Source organism: Carettochelys insculpta, chromosome 1 (assembly GCF_033958435.1).
Source record: "Carettochelys insculpta isolate YL-2023 chromosome 1, ASM3395843v1, whole genome shotgun sequence".
Taxonomy (NCBI): domain Eukaryota; kingdom Metazoa; phylum Chordata; order Testudines; family Carettochelyidae; genus Carettochelys; species Carettochelys insculpta.
This window is the reverse complement of record NC_134137.1, coordinates 141920532-141943045: the sequence shown is the minus strand read 5'-3', so window position 1 is coordinate 141943045 and position 22514 is coordinate 141920532. Positions and strand designations below refer to the sequence as shown.

Sequence of the window (22514 nt, the reverse complement as noted above, 5' to 3'; positions counted from 1 at the left end):
TTTTCATTTTTGTTCTGCATATAAACAAGACAGTTTTAATTACCAGGATCTGATATCCTCTGAAAGGTACAATGCAACTATAATGTGGGGGTAATTACATTATTAAGCACTAACCAACATAGCATCCAATGTTACTGCTGAAAAATGCATCTGATGAAGCAGGTCTTTTTCCACAAAAGCTTATGCTCCAAAATATCTGTTAGTCTATAAGGTGCCACGGGACTTCTTGTTTTTACAGATACAGACTAACACGGCTTCCTCTCTGATACTTGAGGAAGAATAAGTGTTATATTTAATCAAATCTTTATTGAAGTAATAATTATAAAATTAGATTGCAGATTTTATTCACAGTTTCAAAAATTAAATGCTGTGTTATAACCTACTGTTGTAAATATGAAAACTGGCAGAAACAAGAACGAACTTCAACTCTCCATGTTTTGTTAAATGAGTCTGAGGTTATAATATACAGGGAACTGAAACCTTAACTAAAAAGCAGAGGAATAAAGCTCAGAAAACTGCATCAATTCAAAATGATTTCTTTTTATTGTAGTGACTAGAATAGACATGGAGACAAGATGAAAATGGTAGAGCACCCATGGGTAAAAGATAGTGGGTGCTAAGCTTGCACTTCTAAAGAGTTGGTTTGTGTCCTTATGGAAGCTGGCGGGGGGGCAAGAATAGGGATGGGGTACACTTGGGGAAGGAGGCAGGAAAAGGTAGGGTAGAGGGCTTGGGGAAGGGATACAATGGGGCAAGGGTGGGGTGGAGTCTTGGGAAAAGGAATAGAACGGGGGAAGGCCTGGGGTGGAGTGGGGGGTAGCACCTTCCAGCTAGAGGGAAGTCAATGCCTATGCTTCATAGTAAGCAAGAAATGCATGACAACAAATAATATTTCCTTAAGTCATGCTTGAAAATTTCACATAGACAACAGTAGAAAAATACGTGCAACACAACAAGCTTTACCAGACTTTTTTGTTGCCAAATTTATCACATATTCACTGTGATTAAATGAAGCAGACAGGAAACCAAGCTGAATGGCTATCTCATGGCCTGTCAGCTGTAATACTGCCTAATTTGGTTATCAGGGAGTTATCTGACCTTAGTTGTCACAATACGCAGGATCGTGCTATGTTATTGTCAACCTACAGATGGCATGCGTGGCATAACATTTAGAAAAACTGCAGAGTGATAAATCTGCAATGAATCATCCCAAATAGGGAATGTGAGAAATATGACAACATGTATCCCAGGAAAACGTCTGGATGGCATGGATAAATCTGTGAAATCTTGAGCTTCATTGCAAGAGCTTTTTTAAAACATCAAGAACAACCCGCCCTTTCGCAAAAAACAGTATGTTATAATAGGAAAATTCTAAAATCGTATCGGCTAAATTCTAGATCAAAACATAGGTTACTATGCTAGCTGGCTCAAAAGATCCTGCATCACATCTTTAATATTAGCTAAATACAGTTTTTGAATGTTAATATCAGCAAGGATCATAGTGTTTCAGGGACTTGCTAATGCTATCAAACACCCCTAACGCAGTGATACTCACACTTTTTGTGCTGGTAACCCTTTTTACATAAGTCTCTGAAAGTGACCCCCCTTATGAATACGAAATACTAACTTTATAAACCTATTATTGAAATGAATTTACCTTTTCTCATGACTTTTAAGCTCAGACTAAAACACATTTCCCTGAATTATTGTTCTAAGCATGAAGTTATTTAAAAAATAGCAGAGGTGGGAAAAGTACCCATGAAGTTATTTGAGTAAAAAATGCAGCTGCTTTCACTTCTGGATACTTGAGTACAGTTGTGACGTGTGTGTGTCTGTGTTTGCATGTGTGTGCATCTGTGTACTTCTACACACACAGTTTTCCAGAGGGACACCGGTGACTTGCACTTAAGTACATTCACCCCCGAGCAGTTGCACTTTTACTTAAGTAACTTTTTGGGGTGCTTTTTCCACCTCTGAAAGATAGTTACTGATCAGTAGAATGGGCGTGGGGACAAAGGAATTTTGTCAGTATCACTTTTCATGGAATATTTAGTACCCCATTGCCACCCTTAATTCTCTGTAGCTGCTGACGGCAGTGTTGCCTTTAAAGTTGGGTGCATGCACGGGCTTTGGCGGTCAGCCCTACACTGCTGAAGATCCAGCTGTCAGCCATGCATAGAGCTGACAACCAGAGTTCCACTGACTGGGGGCTGACAGTCTGCAACCCTCCTTTTGCAAACCCTTGCCCTAGCGCATTATGTTGTTGGATAAACAGGGATTCAATAGATTTCTGTGATAGGGTGAAAGTCTCCTTTTATTGTTAGGCATGACATAATTTTAGTTAGCACAAATATGTTTTCCTGCTTATAATATCTGCCATAATAATAATAATAATAATAATAAATTAATTTTTCTGCAGAATGAGAAGACAATGTGAGTGAACAAGATCCAGGGTAAACTCTGGTACTGAAATTAGCTCATAAATGCTGTAGATTTCTGGAGGGCTTATTAGAATACAGTATATACACATTCAGCCTTCAATAAATTTCAGTGTTCAAGGTCAACTTTGTTTAGGCTTCTCAGAAAACCGCAGCCCTTGTAGGGGGTGTTTCAGAGCAAATAATTTAAAAAATTGGAAGCAAGACTTTAAAAAAGTGCAGTTCTCTGCCATGAGTGAAAAATCTGGTTTGCACAGCAGCCACTGAGAGAGAGAGACAGCCCCATGGCATGGCCTGTGTTCGCAGTCTGGCCATAAGGATTGGGCAGCATTGGCCATTCAGTGTTTAGACCCTGTTTGGGACTGGCTATTGTTATTATGGACCTTGCTTGTGAAGTAAAATGGATCCAGTTGACTGGGTCAAGCTGGACTTCTCCACGTTTAGTATCTGTACAAGGCCTCCTACGACACACTCTTTCCCTGCCTCCCAGTGTCAGCAGCTCAGCGTGCCCATCTGCCCTCACGGAAACTGGTGTATGCAAAGGGTGTCATCTGGTAATCCCATTAAATATGGGCAGCTGTTACTGTTTAGTCATCCACAAATTGTATTGCATAGTCAGAAAACTATTGTTCAGAGCAGCCTCAATTGCCTGTCATGAATGCTGCTATTAATCATTCCTTTAGCTGTCCTTTTCTGCTACCACCTACTAGGTAGTTCTGCAATCCTCATCACGTTGTATCGTTTTTTTATTTTTCCCCTTCTTGTAGTAGTCTCATGACAGTAGATGACAGTTACCAATGCCTGCATGAGCAATGTGTGAAAGACGCAACTGGAACGTGGAGTTACATATCCTCAAAACTTGTGAGCACAGCTGGAGTCAGATCTTAGGAAACAGTTTTATGTGCAGGGTGACTACAGCTTGGCCATTTGTGAATGTGGCAGGACCCCTGCATCATGCAAGCATTGCATGAGAAAGCACTAAACCCAGGGTATAAACTCCAGAACATATTTTTTTCTTCTGGAATGGAGGGTCCAGGATAATTTTCCCTCTCCCAAAAGTATTTGGCAATGATGTATTTATAAGATGGCTTACCCTACAGTAGGATTTGGCATTAGAGCAGATTACTACAGACCCTGTGCCAGACTCCTAAGAGCCCCACTGGCATTGTAAAGGTTAGATATTGTAGTGGTTCCAGCAAAACAACCTACCCATACTGCTTGTTCCAAGGTCTGAAGAAGTGGGTCTGTCCCATGAAAGCTCACCTAATAAATTATTTTGCTAGTCTTTAAAGTGCTGCTTGACCGCTGCTTGTTCCAAGTATTTCCAGTAAAGTTGCAGGTGTTCATTCAGAAATCACGTGTGGGTGTTACAGCAGCAACAAGCCTAAGGCAAGCCCAGTTTTTCATCTGATTCATGGTCACAGTAACAAGACAGAAAGACAGATGAGCAACATAACTGAAGCCATGGCTTCCAAAGGATATTCCCCCATGATAATTGGTTGGAGACTCCATGCAATGATTTGGTATGATTGTTTACTGCTTGTTGAATGATATCAAGGATTTCATAGAAACGATGCTCAGTCTGTGGTGTCAGCGGATTCTTCTCTTCGGGGTCTCTGGAGAGATCAAAGAGTAGTGGTGGGCTATGGGGTGTGACAGAACTTCCAAAGCAATGGCACACATGGGAATTATAGCAACCATTGGAGCCTTCTGGTTTAAACTTTGGAGTGAAGAAAAAAGCTTTCCAAATAGATTCACCTGGAATGAAAAGAAGCAACAGGTGATTATTACAGCCTGTGAAAATGAAAATCAAACCACTTACCATGTCATTAATTCCAAGTTTTACAGGAGACGTATTAGTGCACAAAATACAGAAAATCACAAAAAAAAGTTTCTGACAATGTTCCGTACCTATATGGAGAAATTACAGTCACTTCTTATTCTTAATTAACACATATCATAGATATTTAAAAACACCTTTACACTTATGCTCATGCCACCCCTCTGCACAGGAGTGTGTCAGAAATATTCACAAACATAGGTGGCAACTCCGTAGGTACTCCAGGGCTGCACATCCATCAGCACTAAGCTCCCTGAATCATGCCTCTCATGTGATAGCAGCCATGCACTTACTAACCTCTACCCCAGTACTTCCAGAATGCTGCAAACAGCTGTGGCGTCAAGCTCCAGGAAAGAAGAGGAGGAGCAAGGACAACGCATGGCCAGGGGAGGGGGCAGGGAAGAGATGGGGCAGGGATGGGCTTGGGGGAAGGAGGGACTGGTGGCAGAGCCTGGAGTGGAGTGGTGGGGTGAAGTTGTGCAGCCTCCTTGGGTCCAGGGACACCACCTCCCCGCCCACTGCAGTGGACGCCGCTGCTGAGTAGCCTCACACCAGGGAAGATGAGGACCCAGGATCCGCGGCCAGTCCCACCACACTGGGACCAGAGCCAAAGCCAACTCCGGAGTGGTTGAGCAATGAGGGTGACGAGGGTGAGCTGGTTATCGACCTCCCCTCCCGCTCCCCAGCCGTGCCTCTGCCAGCCAGACATCCCCTGACCTCAGCAGTGGACCCTCTGGTAAGTACCCACCAGGGTACTTTGATTTTAATTTTAATGAGCATGGCATGGCAAGATGAGAAGCCAGTGTCTATGGCCGAAAAAACAGCGAGCAGTCCTGTGGCACCTTATAGACTAACAGATTTTTTGGAGCACAAAGGCTTATGCTTCTGGGAGAGGAAGAGGGCTGCCAGAAAAACTGCTGCATTCTTCCAATTTAAGACTGAAAGAATGCATTTTGCATGTAGACATTCCATGGGATTTTTGAAAGAGCTGTAACTTTTTTTAAAATAAAAAAAAAAACTCACTAGGGCAGAAGTAGCCCATATATTTGTTGTAGCTACCATTTGTCTCCAGGACAGCTATGGGTGACCTGCAACCAGCACGTCCCTTCTGCACCTTCACCTGCAGGAATCACATCCACCACTCCCACTGGCTGAGAACAGAAAACCATGGCCAATGGGAGCTGTTAGGGGCAGTGCCTGCAGACAGTCAATGTCAGCAAAATGTCTTGTGGCCCTTAATCAGATTACCTTGATGGGCCACGTTTGGCCTGCAGGCTGTAGGTTGCTCACCACGGTTCTCGGTGCTACTGTAATAGTATTACTAATAATTATACAAATGAAAGTGAATTGAAATATGGCAGTCATCTTCAGATGACACACTGCCTTGGCAAATGAGAATCAAGTTAGTCTTTAATTCTAAATATGTTGATAAACAACTCATTTTGTTTTGCGCAAGGAGCGAGTGATATGTACTGATGTAACTTAAAAATTGACTGATTTTTTTGGGTTTTTTTCACAGAAAACAAATGTGAGCTGATGCAGATGTGGCTTAAATACAAGTACTGAGGAAACCCAGTATAGTCAACAGGAAAAACGCCTACCAAGAAATGGTTAATACTTTGCTCAAGTAGCACAGGGACAGAATATTGCAGTCATGTACCAATGTTGATCTCAAGCTATTTGAAGGTATGTCTACACATCAATGTTATTCTGAAATAAATTATTTTGGAAGAGTTATTCCAGAATAGCTTATTTCGAAATAACACTGCTACACACAACATTTTGAAATAGCCCTCAGCTATTCCGAAATACGGCCTCTACACATAACTGAGCCTATTTCAAAATAGAGCCATTGAACACACTACTGCTTATTTCGAATTATGCTCTATTTCTTGTAGCCGCATCTACGCCAGCAAGGACTTTCAAAATTTCAGGTCCTCTTTTGAAAGAGAGTGCAGAGTGTCTACACATACAGTGCAGTCTTTAGAAATGAAAATCGAAGGAATGCGCCCCAGCTTTTACAATCACTCTTCCTAACTGGAAACAGGAAAATCCCAACCCCCTTCGAAAGGCTCTTTTGAAAGAAAACGTGTGTAGACGCTCTGCAATCTGCTCTTTCTAAAGAACAGGTCCGCCATGGTGCCAGGGAGCTGAGACATGGAGACGTGCTGCTCAGCCCATTGCCGGGCTCTATGGTCCGTGTGTGCAGCAGCTCTTCAAGCCATATGGACCCAGAAACCCTGATGCAAGAAGCGGAGAGCGTGCACACAGCTGCCATTGCACATGCTGCCCCTGCATACCTCAGAGAAACCCCCAGCATCTCCTGGAGCACCATGCAGCTAGGCACATGAGGAGCCCCAGGGCCCCTCCCCCCGCGTGTGCTCAGGGCTCACAGGGATACAGTCAGGCAGGGAAAAAGTGAGCCCCCTCCTGGACTAAGCGTGAATTCAGGGACCTCCTGGGCCTCTGGCAGGAGAAGAAGGTCCACCAGGAAATGGGTGGAACATGGGCACTTTTGCCTGGCTGGTTGATGGCCTGTCCTCCCGGGGCCAGCATGTCCACACTCCTGACCAGGTCAGGAGTAAGGTCAAGGAGCTGTGGTGGGGATATGCCCGGGCCAGGGACTCGGCCAGCCGGTCGGGGCAGTTCCCATATCCTGTCCATTTATAAGGAGTTGCTGAGCCTCCTTGGTTCCAGGGACACCACCTCCCTGCCGTAGTGGACACCACTGCCGAGAAGCCCCACTCCAGGGAAGACAAGGTGCCAGGACCTGTGGCCAGTCCCACCACACCGGGACCAGAGCCAGAGCCAGAGCCAGCTCCAGAGTGACTGAGCAATGAGAGTGATGAGGTTGAGCTGATCATCGACATCCACTCCTGCCTCCCAGCTGTGCCTCTGCCAGGTGGGCATCTTCTGACCTCAGCAGTGGACCCTCTGGTAAGTACCTGACAGGGTGCACACCCTGGATCACAAGGCGGGGGGCTCCATACCTGCCAGAGGGCCCCCCACACCCACCTGTGGACCCTGGCTGGCCACAGCCCAGCAGGATATGGCCCTCAGGACAGCGTCATGGCTGCCAGCGGCATTCAGCGCCTGCTCACATGTATAGCACCACGCTCCGTTCCCATGGGGAGGGGCTGGGCAGGGCCAGACCTTGCAAGGGGATCGCCCTCCCTGGGACCAGGGACCCTTTCTGCCTCCTTGATCCCCCAGGGCCGTCCTGCCATTGGACAGGGGATGGGGACCTGCTGCCCATAGGGGGGACGGGAGAGTGTGGCCCACAGAGCAGGGATTCAGGACTCACCGCCTGTCCCTCTCTTCCATTGCTGCAGCTGTGCCATCAGAGGACCAGGCAGCCCCACCACAAGCACCAGGGTGTCCCTGCTCCGGGAGGGGCCAGAGGAAGAGCGCAGATAACGTGCACCTCACCACTTCCATCTGGCGCCAGGTCAAGCTTGAGGAGCAGCGCCTCGGCCTGGAGGCCGAGATGGGTGACCTGGGGAGAGCTGATGGGGACCCTCAGGGATGTGGTGGGCACCTTTCAAGAGGCCACCCCACCCACCCCTTTGAAAAGGCCCTCATCAAGGTCTCTTCCCTTGCTGAGGTGGAGCCCCAGCCCTTCCTCCCCACCCCATCCCAGCCCTACTGGGGACCCCAAACCAGGGGAAGCTGTGGATCCTGGGGACAGTGTGGCTCAAGGCCCTCCACTCTTTCCCTGAAATAAGGCCCCCCATGAGGTGCACCCATGCCCTCTGTCCTAATGAAATAGTTTTCCCTCCTCCCCCATGTGTATAGAGTTATATGGTTCTGTTCTAAGTTGTTGTCAATACAGAATATATACAGAATACACAGTTTTGTGGAACAGAATATACTTTATTTTCCTCACGTCCCCTGTATGCTGTGTGCTTGGGACGGGGGGGAGGTGTGAAGATGGGGAATGTGTGTGGGGGGGAGGGGAGTGTGCAGGAGACATGTTGGGGATGGCTGGGGCAGTGATCAGTTGGCGCCCCTGAGCAAAGTGCACATGCAGGGCCTCCCGTATGTGGACCCCGTCACAGTGGATCTTCTGGCTAGGGGCAGTGGCTGGCTGTTGGCAGCCCATCCTGGACTCAGCCACCCACCCCTGCACGAAGGCCCCCCCCGCTACTCTCCACAACACTGTGGAGAGTGCAGCAGGCACCTACCACTTAAGGGACATTCAGGAGTGCCTGCTGCACTCTCCACAGTGTTGTGGACCTCCAGGTGTGCCAGGAGACAGAGCCACTGACCCTTCAACTGCCCAAACGTGTGCTCCACCATGTTTTGGGCATAGTATAGCTGGGTGTTGAAGTGCTCCTGGCCTGGGTTGTGGTGCTGCATGAACCAAGGCTGGAGGGGATAGGTGGCATCTGCCACCATGCACAGGGGCACCATGGTGTCCCCAAGTGGTACCTCACTCTGGGGGATGTAAGTCCCCGCCCCCATGCAGCAGCACAGCCCAGAGTTTCTAAACACCTGCACATCGTGGGTGTGGCTAAGCCAGTCCACATAAATCTCCTGGAAACAGCCTTTGCTGTTCACCAGGGCCTCGATCACCGGAGTGGTATCCCTTTCTGTTTACATAGTGGCACCCACTGTGTTCTAGGGGGCGGATGGGAATATGGGTCCCCTCCAGGTCACCGAAACAGTTGGGGAACCCAAGTGCCGTGAAGCCATCAATGGCCATGTCCAGGTCCCCCACACGGACCACCCTTTGCAGGAGCATGGCATTCAATACCTGAACCACCTGCATGAGATGGAGCATGTATGCACCCATGAGGGTGTGTGGGGAGTGTAGGCCGGCTGCCCCCAGGCCCCTCCTTGTCCCTCATGGTGCCCCCCCAGGCTCCTCCCAGCTCCCAGGCTCCAGTAGGCCTCCTTTCATGGGATTTCCCCCACCCCTGGCTGGTGTGTGACCCTAGCTTGCCTTACCTTCATGATGATGGCCCTAACTGTGGCTTTGCCCACACTAAACTGGTGGCTCAAGGAGCAGTAGCTATCTGGAGTGGCCAGTTTCCAGACAGCTATCATGACCCTCTTTTCGAGGGGGAGGGCACGCCGCATTTGGGTTTCCAAATGGCTGCTTAGGCTCCATGCACATTGCAGCACAATGTGTGAGGTGCTCATAATACCTGCCACAACAGCGTGAAGCTGGACGGGTTCCATGCTAGCCTTGCAATGACATCTGCATGTGTACCCAGTGAAAAAAGGGTGCAAAAATGCTTTTTGCCATTGCTTTCCAAAGGGAGGGGAAGGAGATAAGTGCACTATGGGATGCTGACGACACACACTCAGAACCACCAGAGGCACATTTTTGTGACATCAGACACTGGGAGCTTAACCCATAATGCATGTGGGCAGCAGGACTTGTGGGATAAGTACCCACAGTGCACTGAAACTGGCAATACTAATGGGGCCACAACTCATTGACTTTATGTGCCAGTGTGGACATGTGCCCTTAACTTAACCAAATTGGGTGCCACACAATCAATCTAATTTCATAGTGTAGACATTCCTCAAGATGAAACAGCTTCCCATCAGGATGCTCCTGTGCGAATCCATCCCTGTTAACCCTCCTCTTCCATAGCAACAATAAGATTCTCAGGCAGCAACTTCAAAGAACTATGTTGGGTGAATAAGGTTGAAGGTGATCGCTTTATCTTTGTGCTCCAGTTTGGCAGTTCATTCGCTGCTTTTAAGTTAAACTTGCCTGTTGCCTCTTAGAGAGCAGGCAATAAAACATTCTTTGCAAGCAATGTGTTGTTTCTGTGTTGCAAATACCTTCCCCCATCTGCCAGTATTTACGGTTTGCACCATATGTGGCTTTCTCTGGAACAGAACCCCCATGAATGATGAGGCCTTCCTGCATAGGACCACACACCAGAGTTAAGCTGATTTACCCTAGCTGAGAATCTGGTCCATAGTGTTCCACATCATTTGGTGTTTAAGACTGTAGCTGAAAAATCGAGGTTTAAAAAAATGAAAATTTACATAACTATCAAGATAGTAAGAAGAGGACAAAATTCCAGTAAAATATTCATGTGGGGAATTTGCAGAGGTCATGCTGTCTGATCACACATCTGTCTTTGACAGGGCATTTGAGCAGAATAACATTGAAAAGAAACCTAAAGCCAATTCCATCATTGTTAGGCATCATATCCCCCTGCCAAGTCAAGTATTTAGCCATACAAATATCAAGTACAATGTGCTGAATAATGAAAGCATTTATGTAGGGTAACTCAAGTAAACACATACGTTTGAAAAAAAAAAGACATGGAAATGAATTAAATACCATTTGTAAGACAAACAAGCAAAATTAAGAGCATTCAGTGTGAACTCTGACACTTCATCTGTACCTTACAACCACCGTCTTGCAATTGCATATGTTAAGGATGGAACATGAGACACTGTATTACACTTGGCACCCTTTAGACTAACAGATATTTTGGAGTATAAGCTTTCGTGGGCAAAACCTGCTCAGTCAGATGCACAAGTGGGGGTGTGGGGGAGAGTCAGCGGAGGATTTAAAGAAGGAGTCTCAGTCAAAGGGAAGGCCAGAATTGACAAGGTCTGTTCAGTCATGGAGGAGACTGAACTGACTTGATTTATCCTCCCTTGATGGTCACAACTCCACATTAACTGCTGGTAATGGGCCACATCCTCCATGACTGAAGAGCCTTGTCAACTCTGGCCTTCCCCTTGACTGAGATTCCCTCTTTAAATCCTCCTCTGAGCTCCCTCCGCAGCTAATGCATCTGATGAAGTGGGTCTTTGCCCACAAAATCTTATGCTCCAAAATATCTGTTAGTCTATACGGTGCCATGGACTTCTTGTTGTTTTTGAAGATACAGACTAATTTGGCTACCTCTCTGATAGTTGGTATATTACACTTGAATTTTCTAGCATTGGCTAGTTTCACTGTTGTAAATACTTCAGAATAATTTTAATTTAAGAATTTCACCGCTTTTTACTATAACAGGTGTTTTCGGAAAAAACACTGAGCTTAGCTAAGTCAGCTCTTGTTTCATGGCGTTTCACTTTGTTGCAGTAGCATTCCCGTGTGATTCTGGAACATGGCTGTACTGCTGGAAGAACAGCAAGTGCAGAGTCTGTCTACTGACTTCCAGATCGTTATAAAAGAGTAAAACATACCAGTCAGATTCCGTGCCTGTGAAAGAGCCAATATAATATGCTGGGAGACAAAGAGCTGTCAGATTTGTAATCTGTAAAGTTGATTAACTGCACAAGGCTGGACATGAAAAAGGAAGAGTACTCTCTCTGCCTCTCTCATCTGTTACAAAATCTCATTTTGTCAGAGGGCTAGCCACAAGGATTGAATTAATCTCTCAGTAATTAACAATCTCTTTGTTCTCCAAACCATCTGGCTAGTAATGCCTCATTTTATATAGGGATTACTACATACCCTTACCTCTATGGAAGCTACAACTACAATGAAGACTAGGGCTATGGCTGTAGCATAAGGCTTTCCCCCATGGCTATGCATCCTGGCATGGATTCACAGAGTGTGGGATGTTATTAACTAATATAAATTATTTTGTATGGCAACTCAGGGTCCTAGTCACGGAGCAGGATTGCAGTGTGCTAAGGTGCTGTACAAACATGGAACAAAAAGACAGTCCCTGCCCTACGGTGCTTACAATCCAGTTTCCTCAGAGTAATCATTTTAATGTCCCCTCGTTGGAAGCCAGCGTAAAAATTATTATTCACCTGTAACTGTTGTTCCTCAGAATGTAGTAACAGTGGGTGTGTGCTTGATTCAGAGCCAAAAAACATAGCCTTGCACTACCCATATGGGTGGCACTCAAACCCTGCACCCATGGGGCCTCCCCTGACCACATGAGAGAGGTGCCACTCCACCCCTTCAGTTCCACTATGCTGAATGTCAGTACAGACTTGATGGTGATGGGGACTGAGGGCAAGTTATGCCATACACGTTTGCATTGCACCTCAAACAACAAGGGTTACAGACAGATTACTGTTTGTTCTTCTTCAAGGAGGTCTAACTGTGTATTCCATGTAGGTAACTCTCAGGCAGTACTGGGAGGAGGTGGGGCATGGGGTTTATCTAAAGAAGGGCTGCAGGACTGCCTTCCCAGAGTTGGCATCTGACCTGGAGGAAAAGACAGTTACCTGTTCTGTAACGTGTTCTTCGACTTGTGTTGCTCATGTCCATTCCAATTTGGGTGTGTGCTGATGCATGCCCAGTTGCCAGAAGCTTTTTGCCCTAGCCGGTAGCCCTAGGGTCAGTGCGGCGCCCCCTGGAGTGGTGCCTGTATGGCCGCCCATATATACACTGCCTGCCCTGCCCCCAGCTCAGTTTCTTCTTGCCGGCTGCTCTGACAGAGGGGAAGGCAGGAGGGTTTTGGAATGGACATGAGCACCACATCTGGAACACCAGTTACAGAACAGGTAACTGTCTTGTCTTCTTCGAGCGATTGCTCATGTGCATTCTTGTTTGGGTGAATGCAAGCCAATGCCTAGGAGGCGGGGTCGAAGCCCCAAAAAGAAGTGTAGGACAGCCTTGTCCACCGCAGTGTCTTCCCATGCATGCTGCGTTACTGCGTAATGCGCTGAGAACGTGTGAATGGAGGACCAAGTGGCCGCCCTGCAGATGTCCTGGATAGGGGCCCTGGCCAAGTATGCCACAGAGGATGCCTGTGCCCTGGTGGAGTGACCCTTGATTGGGGGAGCAGGAACCCCCGCCAGGTTGTAGCACTCTCTGACACAGGCCACTATGCAGGAGACTGGGTGCCCCTTCATCCTGTCCGCCACTGCAACAAACAAGTGTTGCGACTTCCGGAAGGGTTTGGTCCTGTCCATATAGAAGGCCAGCGCCCTCCGGACATCCAAAGTGTGTAAGCTCTGCTCCCTAGGGGAGGCATGGGGCTTTGCACAGAACACTGGTAAGGTGATGTCTTGGTGAATGTGGAAGGGGGAGACCACCCTAGGCAGAAACGCTGGGTGGGGTCTCAGCCTGACCTTATCTTTGTGGAACACCATATAAAGTGGGTCCACTGTCAGGGCCCTGGGCTCTGACACCTTTCTGGCTGAGGTAATGGCCACCAGGAATGCTGTCATGTAACTAAGGAATAACACAGAACAGGAGGGGAGGGGTTCCAGTGGGGGAGCCATAAGCTTAGACAAAACCAAATTAAGGTCCCATGTTGGCAGGGGGGGCCTGAATCTGCGGTTTGACCCTTCATGCACCTTTTCGCCACTGGGTCTGAGAAGACCAATGACATCCCGGTCCCTAGGTGAAATGCCAAAGTAGCTGCCACATGTACTTTCAGGGAGGATGGTGACAGCCCTGCTGGCTTAGGGCCAGCAAGTAGTCTAGGATATGAGGTACTGGGGCCTCCCCCGGAGATAACTCCCTTTGAGTGGCCCATATGGTAAACCCCATTTGGCTACATATGTTGCCCTCATAGAGGGCTTCCTCCTGTTCAGCAATACTTCCCTGACTGTATTGGAGCAGGCCAGCTCAACCAGTCTCAGCCACGGAGCCTCCATGCTGTTAGATGCAGTGTCTGGAGATTGGGGTGCCGCAGTCTCCCCTCCTCCTCTGTCAGCAGATCCGGGCATAGTGGAAGCTCCTCCGGGTCGTGAACAGACATCTGCAAGAGAGTCGAGTACCAGTGTTGTCAAGCCCAAGCTGGAGCCACCAGGATAACTGATGCTCAGTTCCTCCGAATTTCCAGCAGTGTTCAGTGGATGAGCGGTATCGGTGGGAAGGAGTAAAGCAAGGGTCCCGACCAATGAATGCTGAAAGCATCTGCCCAAGAGCCCAGGCTTTGGTTCTGGTAAGAGCAGAACAGCTTGCTCTTTGCATTGAGATGAGTGCCAAAGGAGTCTACCTGGGGACGTTCCCACCTCCGGAAAATTGAACTCAGTACTTCCATGTGCAGTGACCACTTGTGGTCCATGATGGACCTGCTGAGATGGTCCGCTAGGGAGTTGTGAGCCCCAGGCAGGTAGAATGCCCTCAGGAGAATCTGGTGTGGGATGCAGAAGTCCCAGCGGATGAGGGCCTTGAGACATGAGGTGATGACTGTGGGCCCCCTTGTTTGTTTATACATTGTCATAGTATTGTCTGTGCTGACTGCAACACACTGCCCCTTCAGTTCACTCTGAAACACTTTGCACGCCAGCTAAACTGCTCTGAGCTCCCACAGGTTTATGTGGAGCTGAGCGTCGGTCTTTCTCCGCAGGGCCCGAGTCTGGCGATCCCCCAAGTGTGCTCCCCAGCCCAGGTCTGAGGCATCTGTGACTAGGGAGAGGGAGGGTTGCGGGGGATTGAAGGGCACTCCCATGCAGATCAACTAGACCTCTAGCCACCAGTGTAATGTCATTAACACTCTTGGGGCGACTGTCACTAACTTGTCTATATTGTCCCTGACAGGGCTGTGTATTGAGGCGAGCCACAGCTGGAAGGGGTGCATTTGCAACCAGGCATAGTGTCCTACAAACGTGCATGCTGCCATGTGGCCCAACAGTCTGAGGCATCCCCTGGCCATTGTGGTTGGGAACCTGACCAGGCCTTGGATGCAAGATGCCGTGGCTTGGACCTTGCTCTGAGGCAGAAAGGCCCTGGCTTGCTCTGCATCTAGTAGGGCAGCCACAAACTCCATGACCAGAGTTGGAGCTAGTACGGACTTTGCCTCATTCACTATGAGGCCTAGTGTGTCGAATGTCTCTCGTATCAGCTGCGTGTCGTGTCGTGCCACCCGTAGCTGCGACTGACCTCAGATCAGCCAATTGTCTAGGTAGCGGAGGAGGTGCACCCGCTGCCTGCATAGGAAGGCCACCACTACTGCCATGCATTTGGTAAAGACTCTTGGGGCCGAGGAGAGACCCAACGGAATGACTGTGAACTGGTAATGGTCCTTCCCTAGCACAAACCAGAGGAACCTCCTGTGAGGTGGATAGATTGCTATACGGAAATACGCGTCCTGTAAGTCAAGAGCGGCAAACCAGTCCCCTCATTCCAGCATTGGGATAATTATGCCCAGCGATATCATATGAAACTTTACCTTTTTCACAAATTTGTTCAGGTTTCACAGGTCCAAGATTGGCCATAATCCCCCTTTCACTTTTGGAATTAGGAAATAACAGGAATAAAACCCATGCCCCCGGAATTCCTTGGGAACTTCCTCTATAGCCCCCTTTTGTAGGAGGACCTCTACCTCCTGCCTGAGAACCGTCTCATGAGAAGGGTCCCTGAAGAGGGATGGGGTGGGTGGGAAGGGGGGTAGGAAGAAAATTGGATAGCATATCCCTTTTCTACCATGCGGAGGACCCACTGGTCTGACATTATGCTGCACCATGTATGGTAGAATGGGGACAGGCGGGATGAAAATACATATTGAGCGGAACTGTGGGGGTGGCCGGTGTTTTGCTCCTGACCACCCAATCAAAACTGAGGGGTAGCTGTGTTAGTCTGGATCTGTAGTAGCAACGAAGGGTCCTGTGGCACCTTATAGACTAACATAAAAGTTTAGAGCATGAGCTTTCGTGAGTTAACTCATGAAAGCTCATGCTCTAAACTTTTCTGTTAGTCTATAAGGTGCCACAGGACCCTTCATTGCTGCTACCAGTCAAAACTGGTGTTTAGACCCCAGTGGGGGTTTCTGGTGTCTCTGCTCCTGTGTCTGGGGGCTCTGACGTATCCTATTATGGCAGCCCCTTCTCCTGTTCCCATCCTGGTGCTTTTGTGGGAACTGTCTGAACTGGGGTCTGGGGGTAAAGTGTCTCCTCTGGGTCACTGGTGTATAGAGACCCAGCAAGTGTAGAGTGGTCTGTGAGTCCTTCATGCAATGAAGCCTCTTATCAGTCTTTTCTGAAAATAAGGAGGGACCCTCAAAGGGGAGGTCCTGAATGGACTGCTGCACTTCCTACAAGAGTCCCAAGAGCTGAAGCCTTGGCCCCCTTCTCATGGCTATACCTGAGGCCATGACCCTGGTGGTCACATCCGCTGCAACTAGTGTGGTCTGCAGTTCCGCTCTAGATATGAGTCTTTGCTCTTCTACCAGGGCTGTAAATTCTGACTTGGTTTCTGGCGGGAGCAGCTCAGTGAAACGGTCCATGGAGCTGGCAGTATTATACTCATATCTGCTAACCATGGCTTGCTGGCTAGCAATTCTCAACTGGAGGCCACCTGTAGAATAAACTTTCCTACCATACAGGTCTAAGCGTTTGGCCTCTTTGTTTTTAGGGGAAGGTCCCTGGACCCCCTGCCTCTCCCTTTTGTTCACAGCATCCACAACCAGAGAGTCAGGGGAAGGGTGGGTGAACAGATGTTCATTGCTCTGGACTGGGACAAAATACCGGCACTTGTTTTTCCTAGCCGGGGGCAAGGCTGAGGCTGGAGTCTGCCACACTGTCTTTGCTGTGTTGGCAATTGTCTTTATAATGGGCAGTGCCACCCTGGCAGGTCCAGACTTTGAGAGAATGTTTGTAACAGGGTCTATTTCGTCTTTGACCTATTCTGCCTGCATCCCCAGAGCCTGGGTCATCCATCTGAATATCTGCTGGTACGCTTCTCCATCTTCCATTACCAGGGATGCAGAGGATCCAGCCAACATCTCATCTGGGGAGGATGAGGATGAGGGCATTGTGCCCTCCAAGCCCAATGGTGTATGGGGTTCAGGCACCTCCGTTTGAGTCCCCGGCACCATGGTTTGTGGTGCCGTGCTTGGTGCCTCGGGTGAAGGGCCCCCTTGTGGCCCATGGTAAGGTGCTGTGACAACAGACCCACTCGGCACCTGGGATGGCATTGGTTCTGTTGGTGCCAGCGCCCACTGTACCTTAGGTCCCAGTGCCTGCAGGGGAAGTGCCCATGTTTGGGTCGGTGCCATCTGCACCGGTGCCAGTGTCGCCACTGTCATTGGTGCCGGTGACAATGACTCCACCTGCTGTCTCAGAGGGGCTCCCAACGAAGTGGTTAATGCCTATCTCGGCACCTGGGGAGTGCCGGGCGCCCTAGCCTGGAGTCCCACAGCCTGCACCTGTGCCTCATGGATCGCCCGCGGACTCTAGAAAGGCCATGGTGGGGCACCTTGCGGGGGCATTTGCCGCTCCCCTACTGCGTCCGGATGATCTTATACTCCCGTTCTGAGCTGAGACAGAGTAAAAGAGTCTGACTCCAACGCGGACTCTGATGCTGACGACCACAGCGGTGCCAAGGGTCCTGTGGCTCCTATTCGTTCCTGCCCTCAACTGACTACTGCGAGGCACCGAGGGCGGCAACCGTTTGTGGGGGCCTCAATGGCATCAGGAACCCTGTAGGGGCCCCTAGAGACTGTTCAGATGCCCGCATCTGGGGCAATGAAGGCTCCTAGTGCAGCGTCTGCAGCAGCATCGTGATTTCCAGGAAGCCTTGCGCTGTGTTAAAGGCCTCCGGTGTCGAGGGCAGTCTGGGAGAGTGCGGGCTCCCACCTTGCGCTGGAGTCGACGCCCACACTTCATGATCCCAGTCATGGTGCGATCTGGCGGACTCTCCTGAGGAGAGTCCCTAACCCTAACCCTGGTCCTGTCTCCTCTTCTTGCTACGCACCAGGAACTGGCTCTTATGGCACCGGGAGGTGCTAGGTGCCGAGTCCTTCTGCCTGCGCTGGGAGCTTTCTGACAGCACTGACAGTGCTGGAGTGCTCTGCATGGACGATGCAGCGCTCTGAGCTTCCACCAGGGAAATGTGCAGGTGCAAGGCTGATTCCATTAGTAATACCTTCAGTCACTGAGCTCTGTCTTTCAAAGTCCTAGGTTTGAAGGCCTAGCAAATAGAGCAGCATTCCTGGAGGCAACCGACTCAACTCAGGCAAGCCCTATGTGGGTCGTTTTTGGGCATTCAATATGTGGTCGCTTTTGGCCACATTTTGAGCAGGTTTTAAAGCCCGGGGAGCCAGGCATCTGCTGGCGCTGAGGTGCTGAGGGGGGTTAAAGTCCCACCTCAGCTCACTAAGTGCTAAGTGGAACTATTTACAGATGAAAGACAGCTATCTAAACTATTTACAACTGTTTCCACTAACTATCAACTAATTAAACAACAAAGACTACCAGCTCAACAAAGATGGAGCTCCAGCAACCGACAGCGCGGTGTGAAGGAACTGAGCTGGGGACGGGGCAGGCAGTGTATATATGGGCGGCCATATGGGCACCACTCCAGGGGGGCGCCGCGCCGACTCTAGGGCTATCAGGTCGGGTAAAAAGCTTCCGACAACTGGGCATGCGCCGGCACACACCCAAATTGGAATGCACATGAGCAATCACTCGAAGAAGTTATAATGCCATGGTGGTTTGCAAAAGTAAACAGGAGGAACACGTGATTGCTCGGCCAAAGTCTAATAGGTGAACATCATTTAGAAATGCTACTGACATCACCAGAGCTTTTGTGGAAGGAATCTGTGTCCCTTGAGTAGGTGTAAATCTGCAGTACATATGCGCTCATGATAGAGGAAGTTATCCAACTGAAGACTATGAGGAGATATCTTGAGATGTCACCCAGTCTGCATGTGAAACAAACAGGTGAGGTGAGAAATGCAAAGGTTTAGTTCTAGCTGGGTGAAATGTTAGTCAGCAACTGAAATTCAGTATGCGAAGATGCTTCTCCTCCAGGGTCAAATGAGGCTTAGTGAAGAATACTGGTAGACTTCCACACATAGATAGTGAAACGAATGGATTCTCTCAGTCAACAGGAACTCTCTTGAATTCATGGATCCCCAATGGATTTGACTCCTTGGGCTGGAGCCAAGTTGATCTTGACAATCGAGTAGGGGTAGTGTGAAAGTCAACATCAGAGAAGACTTCCTCTCTGAGCTTGACCTTCAGTAACCAATTCTCCAGTTATGAGAAGACATGGATTACCCTCTTTCTGGGGCTTGCTGCAAACATAATCACGCCTTTGCTGAAAACCCAGGGCACATAAGAAGGGTGCTAGTAGTCCTTCTCAGCCACGACAAGTTAAGTAACCTCCTTCGGCTTGGAAGGTTTGCTGCAGGGAAGTGAGCACTGAGGGAAAGGAAGAGGAGCACAAGAGTGTCACCTGGAGAGAGCAAGAAAGTAGTCTGCTATATGCCAAAGACAGACCTGTTCTTGCACTACAGAATCAGAAGACCCCTGTGGGCCCTGTGGGGAACAGACTGAGGAGCACTGCAGGGATTGCAAAGAAATTACTGGGCACATGGGTAAAGCACTGACAACCTGTAAGGCAATGGGCCAACAGCCCAGACCAGATACAAATCTCAGTACTAGTAGTTGATCCATAGACCATCTCTGGTGTCTAGCTAACAAGGACAACTACCTGACCTGGTTCTTGAGGAATCCTGAAGATTCAGTGATGACAATGGGGAAACCATACCTAATGTGGCAAACACACCATCAGACTCATCTGAAACCCAATAAAGATGAGGCATACATTCTGAAGAGAAGTGCGGAAACAGGACCAGTGCGGGACTGGATACACTCCTGCCCAGTACTGTACCAGGAGAGACAACAGTACCAAGGCTGGCACTGAACTTAATCTTGGGAACTGCCACCAAAAGAATGTTTGTGCTTAAGGATGCATTAGCACTGAGGCGGCCTTTGTTGCTAGGCCAGGCCTTGACTCCTTACTCTGTGGTGCAAACTGCAGTACTGTTGGATCCGGTGCCTTTATGATACAACTTGAAGGCGCCAGACGCTCAATGGAGGATGAGCCAGGAGATGTGATAGCACCAAAGAACTTCTGAAGTAGTGGAGAGTCTGCGATTGAGAGGCAAGCCAAGTCTGATACCACCTGATATGGCCTTGGGATGGAAACTGTTGCCACTGCTGCTGACTTTGTCAGCCATGGATTTGATGTACATCCCACTGTTGGAACAGCAGCATGGGCTAGCACCCAAGGGCAAGCTCACCCACAGAGGTGACCAGTGCAGGGGCTTTAAGGGAGGCACTGCTCCTACCACAACCCTTCCTCACCAATGCTCAGCCCATGCCTCACCAATCCCTCACCTATACCCTTCTTCAACTGGCCCCGGCTCTGCTCGTGCACTGCCCCTCCTGGAATGGCGCAGCCTAGGACTAGCAGGCGCTAGGAAACTTGCACTGCCCTCTACTGCACTCTGGGAGAAGCCCCTAAAGTTACTGGAAGGGGTGCAGCTCTGATGGTGGATGCAGGGGGGGTGGGGGGGCAATACTAGGAACTGCCTGTGGCTCCCTGTGCACCCTCATATGTCACATATAGGTCCCTATAGCTCACCCAGTCCCCTGGGTTGGTACTCAGGTAGCTAGCTGATGCTGCTGCCCAGGCCATAACATCCACATTGCAATTGTTAGCACACTAGCCCAAGCAGACTTAGTGCATGTCTGGCTATCCTGACTGGCAGGCATGCTCCTCAGCAGACATACCCAAGCTGTTCAAGTGAATTTCCTATTATTAACATGATCACTAAACACAAAGAACTCACCCAATAAAGGCAGCTTTAACATCAGACCAACCACAGTTCACATTTAATACCACAAAAAACCATAACCCTCAACTCTACTCGCAGATTGCTTATCACTACAACAAACTGCCTTTTCATTCCAGCATTCAGCTGCACTCAGGGGAGACCAGATTAACTCTGAAGGCTATGTGGTAACAACAGAATATATGCTTTAGAAATAAAACCTTACCAATAAAATATACCTTTCCAAAAATGAGGTTAGGATTGTACATGTGTATGTGATTTTTGTCCTGGTATTACTTGTTCTGAGACACACAGGTGTTGAAGTGAAAGGAAGCTATATTTGTGTAACTGAAGTGAAAATTCAGCCTTGATTTCATATTTTATTCTACGGTGTTCTGAGTCATTTCTGTGAGGGCAGCTTTATAAGTATGCTGCTGTTTCCTTTGTTAGCGGCTTTGAGGTGTTTAAACTTCTTTCTATAGAGGGAGAAATTCAACACACTCCATCACCTTTTTGTGTAAATGAGGGAATTTGTTTGACTGCCCTTGACTTTCTAGTTCCCAGATTATATACATCTAGTGAATTAATTTGAACTGCTCAAAGAGATTCCATTTGCTTTGTGTTCAGAAAGTCCATTATGTTCACTGTGAGCTCTCCCATTCTGACTCATTTCATTCTCTAATCTATTTCTATACAGAATCTAGTATAGGCCAAACCTCTCTAGTCCAGCACCCTTGGGACCTGACCAACGCCAAAAGACAGAATTTGCCAGACCACAGGAGGTCAATATTACTTAGCAGCATTACCAACACTTCTACTGCTTACTGAGTTCTCAGAAGACATTTTGGGGTAAATTTCAGCTAAATAACAGCACAGGACACTGAAAGACAGGACTGGTGGCTGTAAATAAACTTTACAGGACTGTGGGAAACCTGGCCACACCCATGATAAACAGTCATCTGGCTAACTAAAATCAGGCCAGATTATGGATAATGCTGGACAAGACAATGCCGGACTAGAGAAGCTCAGCCTGTAATAATCATAGCTCATCTTTGTTGTGGCTTGAGGTTTTTGTCTCTTTTTGGGTATATTGTTAGAAACACACTTATGGATTGTATTATTATATATTCATGATATATATATGCAGTTGTTCAATTTAGCAATTTAGCAATTGGGATTTTTTTTTTTCTAAATTCTTGAATAAATATAGAGAGGAAGTTTTTAAATTTAGAGGGGAAGGTTGGGAAGATGTTCTGGCTAGGACCAGTAGAAGAACTGAAATACCATGACAAAGGATGTTCTAGCAATAGACAACAAGAAGGGAGGGTTGGAAATCTTACGTGAACTTGTTCTGAGGAAGGAGCTGTAGTGCAAATATCCTGCTACTGTAATGGAACTACATTGGCACAGAAGGCCTGTGTGGATTGTAAAGCAGAACTAGAGTCTGAAAGCCCAAGGATTTCCAATCACTCTGATAAGCACCAAAATGATATCTAGAGACCTTTGTCTTAATCACTGAAGTGGAGGGTTCCCTTTCTTGGCCTCCTATGATCTTGGGATGCAAGTCTGTTACAGTGTGTAGCATTCTATTATTTCTGGATATTCCCCCCTATGAGCCACTAAGTAAAAAAGATAGAGGGGTGGATGGAGGCTTGCTTCTGTTTCTGTCTTATCCTGTCAGCACAGCTCACTACCTGAGAGGTATGAAGTAAACTGCACCCTCTGATGGGCTTTAGTAAGTTGCATTCCCCCTAAAAGCCACAGGGGGGCAGGCTG

The 22514-nt window shown here is 48.3% G+C and overlaps 1 protein-coding gene across 2 annotated transcripts in view; it reads right to left on the bottom strand.

Moving 5' to 3' along the window:
• Positions 1-547: 547 nt before the first annotated feature.
• The window catches only part of STS (steroid sulfatase), a 195619-nt gene continuing 173652 nt past the window's right edge, over positions 548-22514 (bottom strand). For both annotated transcript variants that reach the window (XM_074992559.1, XM_074992568.1), the window contains exon 10: positions 548-4196. In XM_074992559.1, the coding sequence (XP_074848660.1) occupies positions 3823-4196 (374 nt within the window). In that variant the 3' untranslated portion in view covers positions 548-3822. The remainder of the gene's footprint in view (positions 4197-22514) is intronic.